General features: G+C 38.9%; 1 protein-coding gene across 1 annotated transcript in view; it reads left to right on the top strand.

Annotated features, from left to right (window-relative positions):
• COL4A3BP (collagen type IV alpha 3 binding protein) overlaps positions 1–16990 on the top strand; it is a 129008-nt gene that overhangs the window by 1567 nt on the left and 110451 nt on the right. Inside the window, exons 2-3 of the mRNA XM_021709546.1 lie at positions 6–86; positions 4992–5126. Coding sequence (XP_021565221.1) covers positions 6–86; positions 4992–5126 — 216 coding nt within the window. The remainder of the gene's footprint in view (positions 1–5; positions 87–4991; positions 5127–16990) is intronic.

Here is a 16990-nt window from a genome sequence, read left to right on the forward strand (position 1 = left end):
ACCAGAGCTGGAACTCGTCGGGCTCGGAGGAGGATCCGGAGACGGAGTCCGGGCCGCCCGTGGAGCGCTGCGGGGTCCTCAGCAAGGTGAGCCCCGCGGGGCCGAGGGCCTCCCGCCCAGACTCACCTGCGGCCGGGCGGGCGCGGAGGCTTGGGGTGGGGCTGGGCGGGAGGCACGGAACGTGCCGGGGTGCGGGGCGGAGTGCTGTCGCAGGGGCTGGGCTGGGCTGGGGAGCGGGGACCTGTCCTCGCCTTGCCCGGACTCGCCAGGGGCGGCCGAGGCCCCAGGGAGGCGGGTGTCGACCCGCGATCCGCTTCGGACGGCCAGGTGCACGCGGCGACTTCAGAGCCGGGGCGGCGGTGGTCCCGGGTTTGGGAATCCGGGCGGGGTAGCAGCGGTGTCCGGACCACTGGGCGTGGGAGCGGTTCCGATCGGATCTCTCCCACGAGGCCGGTCTGGGGATGCCAAGCCGGGTAGGGTTGGGGCGCTCGGCGGACGCGTCTCTTTCGACAGAATCCGAAGCTACTCGCTTGGGTGCTGAAATCGGAGGTGTTAGACTGTGCCAGGTGAGACGGTGAGAGAGAGATGAATGTGGAGGACTTCTGAACCTTCCCTTTCACCCCTTCAGTTCAGAGAAGGGCTGTTGAATCGGCACGTAACGGGTACAGGAAACGTTCATAGTAACTTGGAACGTGTTAGTGGAGACCGACCTTTAGTTCAGAAAGAAGAGCGTTATCTAATAAGATATTTTTTGCGGCAAGGGGTCCGGGATCAGGGAAAAACAGTTTATTTTACCCTTTCTGTATTTCTAAAAACTCCCTTTTCAAAGTGTTAGCAAAGTAGTCGTTCGTAGGACTGTTCGTTGATGGTGGTCTTTCGATATTACATGGGGTTTTTGTTGTTGTTTAGTTTAGGTTTTTGCTGTCAGAAGATTCACATAGCTTTTTGGCCTCCTTTCTGCCTCCCTGTTAAACTTATAGAACGGCTGGAGCTAGCAGTTAACTTGCAGAGGGGGAGCATGGGCCAGCCTCTCAACAAGCGGGTCATGAGATACCGGGTCATGTGCAGCCACTGGCTCTTAAGAAATCACCCTGCTTCCAGCATTCATACTTTGGCAAAGCGTTTGGAAATCATCTGTGGGATTGTTTCATATTGGGCTTTTCTAATGTTTTTAGAAAGCTAAAGGGAAGGGGCCTAGGAAAGGCATGAGTATGTCAGAACTAAGGTTTGCAAGTGTTAACTTTAACATTGCAGAAAAGTTATGGTGTGTGTTGATACCTTGATCATTGGCGTTTCAGTGCAATGTTTTCAGTAAAATGAAGCTCCTCAGGGTTTCTTTAGATGAAATGTTTCTTATGATTTAGGAATCTGAATTGAACACATAGTGGTGTAATTTTCAGTTGGGAATAGTTATAAAATGGGTTCTTTGCTTCTCAGTGATTCTGATAGTTTCATCACTTTACTCATTAGATGAGAAGCAGACCGCCATATTAGCATTGTGGGGTGTTAAGTATTTTACAAAACAAGTTACATTTTTGACTTACTGATCATCACGTTTTTGGGAGGTGGGGGATTGGAGTGACTGATGGAAAAAGTCCCTAGTGTCTGAGTATTTACTGTATGCTGAGTACTGTAGATCAAAAAATGGAAAATTGCTCTCAGTATTTAAATGTGTAAAGCTGTAGTATTTGACCACTTCTGTAGAGGGTGAATAACTTCAATTTTGACTGTTGCTGCATATGTGGAATCAGCAGGAGTAAAACTTTTGGTATTCTTGCAAACAGCTAAAGAAAATTTTCCTGAAATCTAATAATTTGTGGTTATGTATAACATTTTCTGGAAGCTTTTAAATCAAGGGTATTCTAAATTGGATTCAAATACTCATACTGAGTATTGTACTTGTTTTTAAATTTAAATGACATATATTTTGAGTTCTTTGTATTCTCTGGTAATTTAAATGAGTTAGAACTAAGCCTTGTTCTTTTCCTTCTAATAAGTAATGTAGATAAATCCCAATACTCATTTGTTTTGATTTTTCCCCGCTAAAGTGGGGTGGATTTGGAATGGAGGAGGGGTAAATTTTTATTTATGTGTAAGCCCAAAGGGTTTTTTCCCGTATGGTTATCCGAAATACACAGAAATATGAAGCACATTTTTTATAAAATCACTTTTTAAGAGGGTAGGCTCCAAAGAGATTGGATGGGTAATAGTTCCAGGTAGTGTTATATCAGGATGAATCATGGTAAGGGGGACGAAGCCTGGATAAAAGAAAAAACTCACTCAACTTCTGAATTCCCTCCCCCCCTCATGGTTTACCTTCTGCTTCTCCACACACCTAATTTGGCTGAAATTCTGTCGTTAAGAATCCATCTCAAAATTTCCATGAAGCCTTTTCTTATTTTGCCAATTATTCGAGATCTCCTTCTCTTGAATTCCCATAGTATTTTCCTTGTAGCTTGCTTCTGGCTTTTATTCTAAATATATTTTTCTTCTTGAATTTGTGCTTTCTGGCCTATTGGCAACAGGAATATTTGATTTTCCTGCAGTGTCAAGCATATTGCCTTATCTGTATTTGTTAAATGGAAGAGTAAGGGAACATTATGAGAGCAGAGAAAAAGCAAAAAACCCGCCTTTCAGGTGTAATTATAGCAGCTAACATTTACTGAGTAAATGGTCCTAAAGCTTATGTAATTTGTTCCATTCTTTATGAAAACATAATGTAAAATTACGGATATATAGTTGCTGGGGACCCTCCTGTCACATTGGAAGGAGTTTGTTCTAGTGAGAGACACCAAAGCTCATTAACCATGCATAACTTTTCTTCAAACTGAGAAAACACTATGTGCCAGGCACTGTTCTAAGTCTGTTTTTGAGTTTAATCTAAAAGAGAGAGAGTTTAAAAAGAAAATAACACGGAGTAAGTACCTTGACCAAAGTCACACAGCTAACTTGCCTTATGAAGGGTGGTAAGTATAAGCAAATTAGGATTAATCCATGGATGGTCTTGAATGTCAGTCTAAACAATTTGTATGGCAGGCAATGGGAGGTTATTCGTGTAAGTTTTGGAGCTGGAGACTTAAAAAGATTAATATATAAGAAAAGTAGGCAAATATACTTAATAAGTAAATAGGTTTATATGAGTTACGAAAAAGCACGGTACTAAAGGTAAGGCCATTAAACCTTCTCAGGAACTCAGGAACCTGGTAATTTGATTGGAATACCTAAAGAATATGAAAAAGAAGGCAAATTATGGATTTAGCGTAAAGGAAAGGTGGGTAGGATTTGGTGATGGGCTGTAAGAGTTGAGAAGGAATAGTCAGGTATTGAGTATCTTCTAGGACTGCGCAAGGCATTTTCATTATTTTTTCAGCTATTCAAACAACAGGTAGAGAAACTAAAGTTCACAGAAGTTGCTTGTCAGAACTCTCCTCGTAGGAGTAGTAAAGTAGTTGAGTATGCTTAATCTTGTATCCACTTTTCTATTCATAGAATACTCTAACCCTGAGCAGTGCAGCCAAGAAAATAGGAACATAGGAGGTGCTTCTTATAAAAGGTGAATTTAGTTTTTTTTTTTTGAGTTGGAGTCTCTCTGTCGCCCAGACTGGAGTGCATTGGCCGCACCTGGCCACCGCAGCCTCCACCTGCTGGGCTCTGGCGATCCTTCCGCCTCAGCCTTCCGAGTAGCTGGAACTACAGGCACGCGCTACCACGCCCGGCTCATTTTTTGATTTATCGTAGAGATGAGGTCTCGCTTGCCCAGGTGGGTCTCGAACCCGCGGGCTCAGGCAATCCACTCACCTCAGACTCCCAAAGGCACGGGATTACAGGCTGAGCCACCGAGTCTGGCTGAATTTAGTTTTGTATGTAACTATCATTTATTTCAAATAGGTGTCTATATGGTGGTAAGTCAGAAGCAGTTAGAAATAAGAAAATGGTGATTAGGTAGCTGTTAGAATAAGTTAAACTGTCAGCATGGGTGCATTCGCAGGTTATAATGTTGGGACTTAGAAGAATTAAGAACTGAATGAATCACTAAACTTGAGAATAGGAAAATAAAGATTTCTCAATGAATAAAGAGCCTGAGCCAATGTAGTATATTTTGACATCCATTTTGAATTGGTTTTAGAATTTGGTAAAAGATTAATTATCTAGGTTTTTTGTTGTTGTTGTTTTTGTTTTTGAGTTGGAGTCTCACTCTGTCGCCCAGACTGGAGTGCAGTGGCACACTCCCGCCACCACAGCCTCGACCTGCTGGGCTCTGGCGATCCTTCCACCTCAGCCTTCCAAGTAGCCAGAACTACAGGCGTGCGCTACCATGCCTGGCTAGTTTTTGATTTAGTGTAGAGACAAGGTCTCCCCGAGTTGCCCAGGTCGGTCTCGAACCCGCAGGCTCAGGCAGTCCACTACCTTCGGCCTCCCAAAGTGCTGGGATTACAGGCTGAGCCACCGAGCCTGGCCAATTATCTAGTATTTTTACTTTGATGTGTTTATGACTATCATAAATTTTCATATGGGAAACAGAAGTAGAATTTAGCACTGATAGGCTTTTACTGCTTTTGATTTAGAAGGCTTCATACAGTCTTTGGTGTTGGAGAATGAGATACTACATAACTGAACCTTCTTTTCTATTGAATATGTTAATTATGACAGGGACCAAAACAATTTAAGTGTCCTGAAGGTGATGAAGAAGGGGATGAAAGCACACACAGAACAAAGCCAAACTTTAAGCCAGAATCTTAGTTTGGTTTTATTCTTCAAATGTTAGAAGATGCTGTGTTTTGTTTCTTACTTATAATATTGTAAGAATTACTGAAAATCATTATGCAGTCTAGAAAATCTCAATTTTTTACTTTTTATAATGATTTTAACTTTTATGTTTAGAATTAAGTTAGGACTTTGCACATTTTGATTTTAAAAGTAGATTTGTTTCAAAACGTTAGATTTCTAAAATACCTTTGTTTTTTGTTTTTCTCTCCTCTCCTCCTTCCCAGTGGACAAACTATATTCATGGGTGGCAGGATCGCTGGGTAGTTTTGAAAAATAATACTCTGAGTTACTACAAATCTGAAGATGAGACAGAATATGGCTGCAGAGGATCCATCTGTCTTAGCAAGGCTGTCATCACAGTAAGTTCATTTTCTTCTTAATTCAACAAATATTTATTGTACATCAACTATACACCAGGAAGTGTTCTAGAAGCTTGGGGTATATCTGTGAAAAAAATAGATAAAGATCTTTTCCCTTGTAGAACATACCTTCTAATATTTTTTCTTTTTTATGTATTCCAATTAAATATTAAGAAATAAAAATTCTTTTTAAAATTAATTTATTTGTTATAAAGATGTAGAGTACAGTTCAGGGTTAGGTATATAAACATTGTTCATGCAGGTACCCTTGTTGATGAGGTATGCCCCTCCCTCCCCTATCAGTTTCCCTCAACTGCCAGTCACACCCCCAACTCCCTGACAGTTTTCCACCACTGCCAATCACTTTCTTATAGCATTATAATTGTTCAAGGTCACCTTATGAGTGAGAACAATGGAACTCAGTTCTTTGTTTCTGTGATAAATCACTGAGTATGATTGACTCCAAATCCATCCAAGTTGCTGCCAAGTCCATATATTTGTCCTTTATAGCTGCATGATATTCCTTGTGTATATGTACCATATTTTTTTAATCCAGTCCAGCTTCAATGGGCAACACGGTTCCATGTTTTTGCTATTGTGAATAGAGCTGCAGCAAACATACGTGTGCAGGTATCTTTTCTGTAGAATAATTTGAGTCCTCTAGGTATATTCCCTATAGGGGAATTACTGGGTCATATAGAAGGTCAATTTCTAGTCCTTTCAGAAATCGCCACACTGTCTTCCAAAGAGGTTGTACTAGTCTGCATTCCCACCAGCAGTGTAGAAATGGTCCTTTTTCTCCACATCCTCGCCAGCATCTGTTGTTGTTTGTTTTATTAGTGATGGCCATTCTTACATAAGGGGTTAGGTGGTATCTCAGTGTGATTTTGATTGGCATTTCTCTTACGATGAGTGAGGCTGAGCACTTTTTCATGTGTCTGTTGGCTGCCCGTATATCTTCTTTGGAGAAGTGTCTGTTCATGTCTTTTCCCACTTTTTAAAGGGACTGCTTATTTTTTTCCTTTCAGCACGTTTGAGTTCCTTGTAGATCCTAGATGTTAGGCCTTTGTCAGATAAACAGTTGGCAAATATATTTTCCCATTCTGTGAGCTGTCTCCCTGCTCTCTTGATGGTTTCTTTTGCTTTGCAGAAACTCGTTAATTTGATGAGGTCCCACTTGTCTATCTGATTTCTTAAGGTGTTGGCCTTTAGGGTTCTGAATAGGAATTGGTTCCCAGTTCCAATTTTCATAAGGGTGTCTCCTGCACTTTCTAAGATTCTTATAGTTTGAGGTTTTACATTCAGGTCTTTGATCCATTTAGAGTTGATTTTTGTGTATGGTGATAGGTAGGGGTCCTGTTTCAATCTTCTGCATATGTTCAGTCAGTTTTCCCAGCACCATTTACTGAATAGGTTCTCCTCTCCCCAGTGGTTGTTGTTGGAGGCTTTGTCAAAGATGTGGGTTGGTTGAGGAATTGAGGCTTTGCTTCTGGAATCTCTATCCTGTTCCATTGGTCTATATGCCTGTTCTTGTACCAATACCAGGCTGTTTTGGTTACTGTAGCCTTATAGTAAAGTTTGAAGTCTGGAAGTGTGATACCTCCTGCTTTGTTTCTTTTGCTAAGGATTGTTTTGGCTATTCGTGGTCGTTTATGTTTCCATATGAATTCCTATATTGTCATTTCTAGGTCTGAGAAGAATGATGTTGGTAGCTTAATGGGTATTGCGTTGAATCTGTAGGTTGCCTTTGGTAGGATGGACATCTTAACAGTGTTGATTCTTCCTATCCATGAGCATGGAATATTTTTCCATTTGTTTGTGTCTTCTTGGATTTCTTTAAGCAGTGTTTTGTAATTTTCATTTCAAGGTCATATTTTTTCATTAAGTTATTTTAGAGTGCTTATTACTACACATGATTTTACTTTTTATGGTCATGTAGTATTTATCTAGTTGGTATATCAAACCAGTTTAAGAGGTTCAGGAAAAAAAGATGTTAGATGCCTTTCTGTCTGATGAAATTGTGAGAGCTACTTGATAGGGTATTGAAAAAGTTAGAGCGGGCAAATCATTAAAAAGAAAACAGATACCGTAACATTTTAAAATTTTAAGTTAATATGTATAAACATATGTTCATTTACAAACTTTTTGACATAGACTAATGTTATCTCTTTGTGGAGTTGAAAGAAGTTATTCTTATGTAAACTATTATCCATAACTCATGATCTGCAATTTTCAGTTTGGATTTTTCTCTAAAGTAGAATAAAAGCTTAAAGATACTTTTGAAAAATTCTAAGTATAGGCTGTTTCTAGCTTTTTAGGATTTTCTCTAATATTTTGCAGTTATCTCGCCTTTATTAATCCAGCACCCTTTAAAAAGAATAACTCAAAAGTGAGTTATTCTACTTAAGTTTACATTCAACTTAGTTTACAAAGAAACAACTCTTCTTTTTTGTACTTGTAGTCCATAGACTTAAATAATGTTGAATTAAATTATGTAAGAACTGTAACAAGTAAACTGACAAAAACAGGTTTGGGAACAAACAACTCAGTTGTTAAGCATGTAGTTCAACTAGTGAAATGAAAGAAGTATCTGATTAGACAAAAATAGCATACTAGTTGAGAGAGGTCAGCATGCTATAGGCAAAAAAAGTGTTGGCTAAGGCAAGACAGTTACATGGAGGTCAGTTAAGGAAGCTATTGTAGTAAAAATCTAAAAATGGGTATGCTAAACCAAAAATGATAGATTTTACTAACCCTTTCATAGAGAAATGTTTTCTTATGACAGAATTTATATTGCTTATAAAAGCGAAGGGTATACTTTGGATTTCTGTTAATATCTTAAATATGTTTATGTTATGCATTTGAGGAAATGCTTACATTATTATTATTATTATTATTTATTTTATTTATTTATTTATTTTGCATTGGAGTCCCACTCTGTCACCCAGACTGGAGTGCAGTGGCCGCTCCCGGCCACCGCAGCCTTGACCTGCTGCACTCCGGCAATCCTTCCACCTCAGCCTTCCGAGTAGCTGGAGCTACAGGTGCGCGCTACCACGCCCAGCTAATATTTTGATTTATTGTAGAGACGAGGTCTCTCCAAGTGGCTCAGGCGGGTCTCGAACCCACGGGCTCAGGCAATCCACTCACCTCAACCTCCCAAAGGCACGGGATTACAGGCTGAGCCACCAAGCCCGGCTACTCTTACATTATTTTTTATCATCTTTCATACATTTTGCTCCCTTGTCAATTCAGTTTGAAAACAAAAGCTTAGAACTGAATATGAAGTTGGAAAAACACAGAGGAATTGTTTAGAAGTGTTGATAGTAAAACTACTACTCTATCCTTAAGAGACAATTTTAAAGAAGTATTTTGAACATAAAGGCTCAGTATTTATTTTGGCCAGTATGTGATACATTATAATGTGTTTTGCTGTTGTATCTAGTTTAATGCTTTGGCTGTTTTATTTCTTTTCTTCTCTTTTCTGCGTTAACATTATTCATGTCAGAATAGTGGATAGAAATGCACTTTGTAATCTTTTTTTCTTTATTATAAAGATGTGGGATACAAGTCAGGATTAAGCACATAAGTCCTGTATGTGCAGGTGAAGGTGGGCCTCCGGCTGGCCCTCAGTCCCTGGTTTGGGATCAGTGCCCTTGGTGTCGTTGCATACCTTCCCCTGGCAGTGTCCTGCTATTGCCAATCCCTCCCTTGTGCTATTGTGATTGAGGTTCGGGTCCCACTTAATGAGCGATCACATGCAGCATTTGGTTCTTTGTTTCTGCGATAGAATCACTAAGAATTCTTGTCTCCAGTTCCATCCAATTTGCTGAGAAGTCCATGGTTTTTTTGCCCTGCTTTTTGACTGTGTACTATACCATCATGTATATACACCCCACATTTTCTTTATCCGGTTTACTTTTGATGGGCAGTGGGGTTGATTCCATGTTTTTGCTATTGTGAATAGTGCTGTAATAAACATGCGTGTGCATGTTTTGTCTCTTGTAGAGTGATTTGTGTTCCTCCGGGTATATTCCTAGGAGGGGGATTGCTGGATCATGTGGAAGATCAATTTCTAGTTCCTTTAGATATTTCCACACGATTTTCCATGGAAATTGGACTAGTTTGTACTCTCACCAACAAAAGAAGTATCCTCTTTTCTCCACATCTGCACCAGCATGTATTGTATTTTGACTGATGATGACCATCCTTACTGAGGTAAGGTGGTATTTCATTGTGGCTCTGCTTTGCATTTCTCTGATGATTAGGGAGGCTGAGCATTTTTTCATTATTCATTATTAATGTTGGGACAGAATAGAGGATGGAAATGTACTTTATAATCTTTTTTTAACCTATTTTATTTATTTATTTTATTTTAAAGATGTGGGATACAATTCGGGATTAGGTATACAAGTAAATGATCATTGTACAGGCAAAGTTTGGGCCTCCTTTGGTCCACACATTGCCTGGCTTGAGATCAGGTGCTCTTGTTGATGTTTTATGTCTCCCATCCCCACCCCATCTAGCTGTTGCCAGTCCCTTTCTTATAGTGTTATGGTAAATGCTCAGGGTCTGCTTAAGAGTGAGAACCCCTATCACGTCTTAAATTTATTGTCTATATAAGGTTACAAAAATTGAAGAATGAGGGCTATTCTTTTAACTTTCTTAACCACAGTGAGTACTATTATTTTAAAACAAACTCATTACTGAAGTTGAATAACAGTAGAACTTTGAATCTTTTTATTTTTAGCTTTTATTTTAAAGATGTGGGATACAACTCAGGATTAGGTATACAAGTGGTCATTGTACAGGTAAAGTTTGGGCCTCCCTTTGGTCCCCACTTTACCTGGTTTGAGATCAGGTGCCCTTATTGTTGTGTCATCTCCTCCCCATCTGCCCCCCCCCCAGCAGTATCCTGCTATCGCCAATCCCTTTCTTATAGTATTGTGGTAAATGTTCAGGTCCGCTTATGAGTGAGAACATGTGGTACTCTGTTCTTTGTTTACTTTATTATAGTAAAGTATCTTTGCTTGGTCCTTCCACCACTCCCCCTTCTTTTACATATTATCAGATGTGTGTTAGTTACAGTGCTTAACTCTGAAAATATGTTCATGGCTGATGTGAAAATGGGGAGGAATGAAATTGTTTCCTAAGTATAGTATTCTTAGAGTACTGTGTTAGTTTATGTGGATTTAAATATAGTTATCCTGTCTTGAATTGTGGACTATGGTAATAGTGCATTGGCTTATTTGAATAAAATAAAACATTTAATAAGCATTTACATCACATTTGCTAGGGGAAGAAAACCAATGTCAGTTCATTGTTGATGATTTTTTGTTATAGCAGTATTTGCCTGCAGAACTTAAATTTTGGTACATAGTCAAAGAAGTGGGTAGGAAAATGAAACTGTTTGAATACCTTGGAGGAGAGATTTGGAAGTGACCAGAGGAAGTATTCAGCTGGGCTAAGTAGTAAACGTAGAAAGATGATGAGTGAGGCAGCAAAATCAGAGTAGTAGTCTTAGATACAGTGAAACGGGGTGGGAAGAGACACACGCATATACATTACTGAACTTTCAGTTTGTAACTTAGTCTGGGGGTTCCCAGGCTCCATGTCACATATTTTGAGGGAATTACAAAAATAGCTAAATTGTAAATGAAGTTTACAAATAGAATATGTGCTTTAATTAAATTTTAAAAATTCTTTATCAAATAGAATCTTTTGCTATTGTTTCCTTAAATGTAGGCTATTACATGGCACCCTAATGAAATAGATCGTTTCCATGTGTGAAGAAATCTGACTTGAAGAGTTGTGACTTTACTGTAACCATTCATTATTATACATTATTTGTTGGTGGATCAGTGTCTGAGACCATCTTTTTTGACAGAGCCTAATACATTTTAAGTTCACTCTTATTTTAATTTAACTATTAAAGCATTCTTAATTCATAAAGATAATGTCCTTTAGCCATGTGGTAATAAACTGGGTGAAATAATTTCAAGGACAAAGTGTTTCCTGGGAGAATTTTTTCTTTAATGTCAAGAGATTGGGGGTAGGTGGGTAAGAAGAAGAAAACAGTGTTCCTTTACTTTCTCTTTGCGGGGAGAAAGAGCTGCTTATGTGTCGAATAAGTGTTTGTAGAAAGACAGTTGAAGTTTTCACTTACTGCAGCTGAGTAGTTACTTGCTTAACACCTAGCCCTTGCTACCAAACTTGCCATATAGTAAGTATTCAGAGTATGTTAGTTATAGTTGCTTCAAATAAAAACAAATGTTTATGGAGTATTTAAACTGTTCTTTATTTTTAAAATTCTGTGTTTAAAATTAAGTACTTGATAAAAAAATTCGTGGCATTAATACTTTTTTAAAATCTACTTTTTCTTAGTTCTACTTCTTTCTTTCTTTTCTGCTATGTGGCTTAGGCTGGTCATGAGCTCCTGGCCTCCTCCTTTCTCTTTGAAAAGAAGTACAGTGGAGTGCAGTGGCAAGCCCATGGCCACCGCAGCCTCGACCTGCTGGGCTCTGGCCATCCTTCCACCTCAGCCTTCCAAGGAGCCGGAACTACAGGCGTGTGTTGCCACGCCTGGCTAATGTTTGTGATTTATTGTTGAGACGAGGTCCTGCCAAGTTGCCTGGACTGGTCTCGAACCCAAAGGCTCAGGCAGTCCACTCGTCTCGGCCTTCCAGAGTGCTGGGCTTACAGGCTGAGCCACCAAGCCCGGCCCTGCTTCTTTCTGAAACCTGTCATTCTTCCAGAAAATTTGTATGCCTGTAACAAATATTTATTTGTTTACTTCCTTCATTTCATTTACACAAATGGTATCATACTAAACTTACTGCTCTGTACCTTGCTTTAATACGCTTTACACATTAACTGCTTAGTACATTCAGCTGAATTTTATGGACACACCACGTCTTATTTACCCCTTCACAGTTCGTGGACATTGGATCATGTCTGGTTTTTACTACAATCATTGTTGGAACAAATGTGCCCTCTAAAATTTATTTCTAGTTATTGTCAAATGCTCTTTCAGAAGAGTACCACTTTTCACTCCTACTAACAGTGTATGAGTGCCTCTGTTTCCCCATACCAAGTATTGTGGAAGTTGGGTTTGGCAAATGTTAAAATATTCGTCAGACTGCCAGATAAAAGTGGTATCTTATTTTAAATTGCATCTTTTAATTATGAGGTTGTACTTTCATATGTTTATAGTTCATTTGTATTCCTTTATTCTTTTCCAATCATTTATTCAACTTTTTTTTTTACTTACTGATTTGTAGAAGCTCTTTATATGATAATCAACTGTGTCATATTTGTTGCAGATATTTTCCCCACATTGTCGTTTGTCTGTTTCTTTGCTCATTTTATAGTCTTTTTGGGACCCCAGATAAATGTTAAAATTTTACATACTCTTATTGATCTTTTCCATTATGGCTTCTGTATTTGCTTATGTTTAGATAGATGTTTCTCTCTCAAAGACTGTCCCTATATGTATATATAGATATATTTTCATCTAAAATTTACATTTGAATTTTTATTCCTGTGGAAATGTTTTTTGTTTAAGGGATTATATGGGATGCAGTTTTTTTTGTTGTTTTTTGTTTTGTTTTGATTTTAATGACTAATAATGTATCATGTTACTATTAATCGAATAGTTTACTTTTTTCCAACTGATTTGGAATGCTACTTTTATCATGTATTACATTCTCATGTGCATTTGAGGTTGTTTCTGGACTCTTTTCTGTTCATTTTGTTTTGTCTCTTCCTTATATCATGTTTGAAATTATACCATAGGTTGAGCATGGTGGGTCACGCTTGTAATCCCAGCAGTTGGGGTGGCTGAGGTGGGGGGAATTGCTGGAGCCTAGGAGTTTGAGACCAACCTGTGTGACATAGCAAGACCTTGTCTCTACAAAAAAAATTAAAAATTTAGCAGAGTGTAGTGGCACACACCTGTAGCCCTGGCTGTTGGGGGTGGGGAAGAGGGGGAACTGAGGCAGCAGGATCACCTGAACCCAGGAGTCAAGGTGGTGGTGAGCTGTGATCATGCCATTGCACTCCAGCCTGGGCACAGAGTGAGGCCTTGACTCAAATAAATAAAATTACATTGTTGGTATTTTATCAGTTCTTTAAACTGCTAATTATTTGTTTGTGAGTATAAAATAAGTTATTTGTAGTTACTGAAATTAGAAGATGTTTGTGAAATAGATAGGTAGAGATTTTTGGTATAATGGAAATAGTAATTTTTTAGATTGAATTGGTTTGCCTAAATTCTATAGTCTCAGGTCTCACCTTAGGCATCTGACTTCGTATATCTAATTCTTGCCGAACTGTTTTTTCCCCCCAAGATCTGGTCTCACTCTCACCCAGGCTGGAGTACAGTGATATGATCATAGCTCACTGTAACCTTGAACTCCTGGCCTCAAGCACTCCTGCCTCAACTTCCCAAGTAGCTAGGACTACAAGCACATATCAACATGCTGACTAATTTTTTAAATTTGTGTTGTAGAAAATGTAGTCTTGCTGTGTTACTTAAGATACTTATAGAACTTTTAAAATCATCAAATGTGTGAAATTTCTGTTATTATTATTATAGGTTGATTATAGAAACACTTATTCACCAGTTTCATGCCTTAATATTTTTAGAAGGAAAACTGAAAGATAGTGAAGATGATTACTTTTAGATTAAATGAAGAATTAAAGCCAGGTGGCTCTTTTTTTTTTTGAGTTGGAGTCTCACTCTGTGGCCCAGACAGGAGTGCAGTGGCCGCTCCTGGCCACCGCAGCCTCAACCTGCTGGGCTCCGGCGATCCTTCCGCCTCAGCCTTCCAAGTAGCTGGAACTACAGGCGCGCTACCACGCCCGGCTGACTTTTTGATTTATTGTAGAGATGAGGTCTCACCAAGTTGCCCAGGCTGGTATCGAACCCGCGGGCTCAGGCAATCCACTCACCTTAGCCTCCCAAAGTGCAGGATTGCAGGCTGAGCCACCGAGCCCGGCTCAGGTAGCTCTTAAAAGCTGCAAGAGGGGAAGTTGAAAGATCCTGGCAAAATTAAAGAAGACAATGGAGATTTAAAAATAAGGGAAGGAATTGTTCAGAATGGAAGAGAACCATAAAAATAAAAAAAAAATATTTTTAAGTGCCAAAATGAAGAGCACTCAGATCTAAAAAGTTTTTGAATGTGAAATTATAAAGGAAGAAATCATGTTATAGTAATGATGTTCAGCAAATTGGATACCAGTATCCTGTACCAGTTGAATAATTAGTGCCATAAATAGTCATTATACAAAGGATTTCAGATTAGTGAGAAATCCAAGAAGTAGGCCTTTTATCAAGTGTGCCCTTAAAGGCCACCTTTGGTCACTCGCACCTATAAGTCTAGCAGTTTCGGAGGCGGAGGCGGGAGGATTTCTTGAGCCCAGGTGTTCAAGACCAGCCTGGGCAACCTAGTGAGACCTTGTCTCTATTAAAAATAAAAATGAAAAAATTTTAAAGGATGCACTTCAGCTATATTGAACTGTGTTAGTGAAAACTAAAGGAAAGAAGGAAGTTATATGCAACAAGTAAAAGCACTAGGTAAGAAACGATTTGTCCTTATTCGGGGAGTATTTGCCAGTGAATTTTTGAAGAAATAAGAATCTTTACCAAGATTTATGTCTTGAGGAACTCCCAATTATCTGTTTAACAGTTCCTTTGGAAATAATATCTTCTATCTTTCAGTAACTTGAATATAACTCAGATAAAGTAACTCAAATAACACTAATGAAGTAGGAAATATTTAAAATACTTGGTAGCAGATCTTGGAAGAAGAAAAACGTGAAAAGGGTTACCTGTTGGAACATGAGGCACAGGTTGGCATAACAAAGAATCACAAACTGGGTGACTTAAACAGCAGAAGTGTATTCTCTCTGAGTCCTGGAGGCGGAAAGTCAGATTAGGGTGTGGCAGGGTTGGTTCCTTCAACTGACTGTAAAGGAGAACCTGTTCCATGCCTTTCTCTTTGCTTCTGGTGGTTACTGGCAATCTTTGGCACTCCTTGGCTTGTAGAAAACTCCAGTTTCTGCCTTTATTTTTATATGACATTCTCTCCCTGTGTGTTTGTCTCCAAATTTCCCCTTTTTATAAGGACACCAGTCATAGCAGATTTAGAGACCCACCCTGCTTCCCTGTTATCTCATCCTAACTAATTGCATCCACAACCACCTTCTTTCCAAATAAAATCACTTTCTGAGATACTGGGAGTTAGGACTTGAACGTGTGAATTTGAAGGGGACACAATTCAGCTCATAATGCAAAGTATCAGTTAAGACTAAACCAAGTCTTCTGATTCCTGTCTGGTGTTATTTTATGACATGTCACTGGGCACAGGAAAATTGCATGTGATGCATTTTATTTGGTGTAGGGCTTGCAGGAATATGACTGTCGAATATACTTATAAAGCAACTCTTAATTTCCAAAGTGCTTTAAAATATCCTGCATGGGCTCTGAAGTCAAACCTGTGTTCAAATTTTGACTTTGCTTATGGTCAACGGTACCTTTGGCAGATTACTAAATTTCAGCTTTCAGCATCCTTAACTGATAAAAGATGGGGAATAAGATCTAAGTATGGAATGATTATGTGGTTAAGAGAAATAACATATAAAACCCCTTTGGACAGCTCTTGGTACATAGTAGGCTCTCAAATTTATTTTGTGAAATGTTTGTATTGAGAACAAAGCCAAAAGTGTGAAGGAAAAAAAAGGGAATAGAAGAAGTTATTCAAGGGGGACAAAGATATAGTGGACTCATTGGAGCCAGGATATGTGGCATGTCATGTTTGAACAGATTCTCATGCATTTCCTGGAAAAATCATTTTCTTCCACTAAGTAGTTCTGGTTCATAACTTTAAAGTATATATAGTTAACTCTATATGCTTTCAGCATATTCTTGACACTCTTTTTTTCATTTGTTTTACTATTTATTGGTTTATTCCACTTGTTTTTTGTTTTCCTTATTTAACTATTTTTTTAGGGTATGTTGTGCCTTTTTAAAGATAAAATTTACTGAGACAATTTACATATAGTAAATTGTATCCTTTTCAAGTGTACAGTTAAAAGTTTTCACAAATGTACACCATCATGTAATCATTGCCCCACATCAGAATATAAAATATTTCCATCACTCCAGAAAGTGCTTTCCTGCCCCATTGTAGTCATTTACCTCCCTATCTCTAACCTCTGGTAACCATATTTCCAGAATATATGTAAATGGAGTTGTACGGTATACTGCTCTTTGTGTCTGGCTTTGAACTTAGTATAATGCTTTTGAGAGTCATCCCTGTTTTTGCATAGATCCTTAACTTGTTTCTTTTATTGCTGAGTACTGTTCCACTGTAGAGATGTACCACATTTTGTTTATGCATTCACCAGTTGATGGAGATATATTTGTTTCTAGTTTTGAGATACCTAAGACTATCAACATTTACATACAGTTTTCTGTGTAAACATTTTTTGTTTTTTGTTTTTGAGTCAGAGTCTTACTCTGTCACCCAAGCTGGAGTGCAGTGGCACACTCACTGCCACTGCAGCCTTGACCTGCTGGGCTCAGGTGATCCTTCCGTCTCAGTTTTTATTTATTTATTTATTGTATAGACAAGGTCTCACCAAGTTGCTCAGGCTGGTTTTGAACCCCTGGGCTCAGGCAGTCCTCTCGCCTTGGCCTCCCAAAGTGCTGGGATTACAGGCTTACTGGATTACAGCCACTGCGCCTGGCTAAACATATGTTTTTATTTCCCTTGAATAGATACCTAGGAATGGGGTTGCTGGGGTATGGTAAGTGTATGTTTAACTTTTAAGAAACTGTTAGCCGGGCTCGATGGCTCAGC

The sequence above is a fragment of the Carlito syrichta genome, unplaced genomic scaffold, assembly GCF_000164805.1.
Source record: "Carlito syrichta isolate Samal-C Ts95f unplaced genomic scaffold, Tarsius_syrichta-2.0.1 Scaffold254407, whole genome shotgun sequence".
Classification (NCBI taxonomy): Eukaryota; Metazoa; Chordata; class Mammalia; order Primates; family Tarsiidae; genus Carlito; species Carlito syrichta.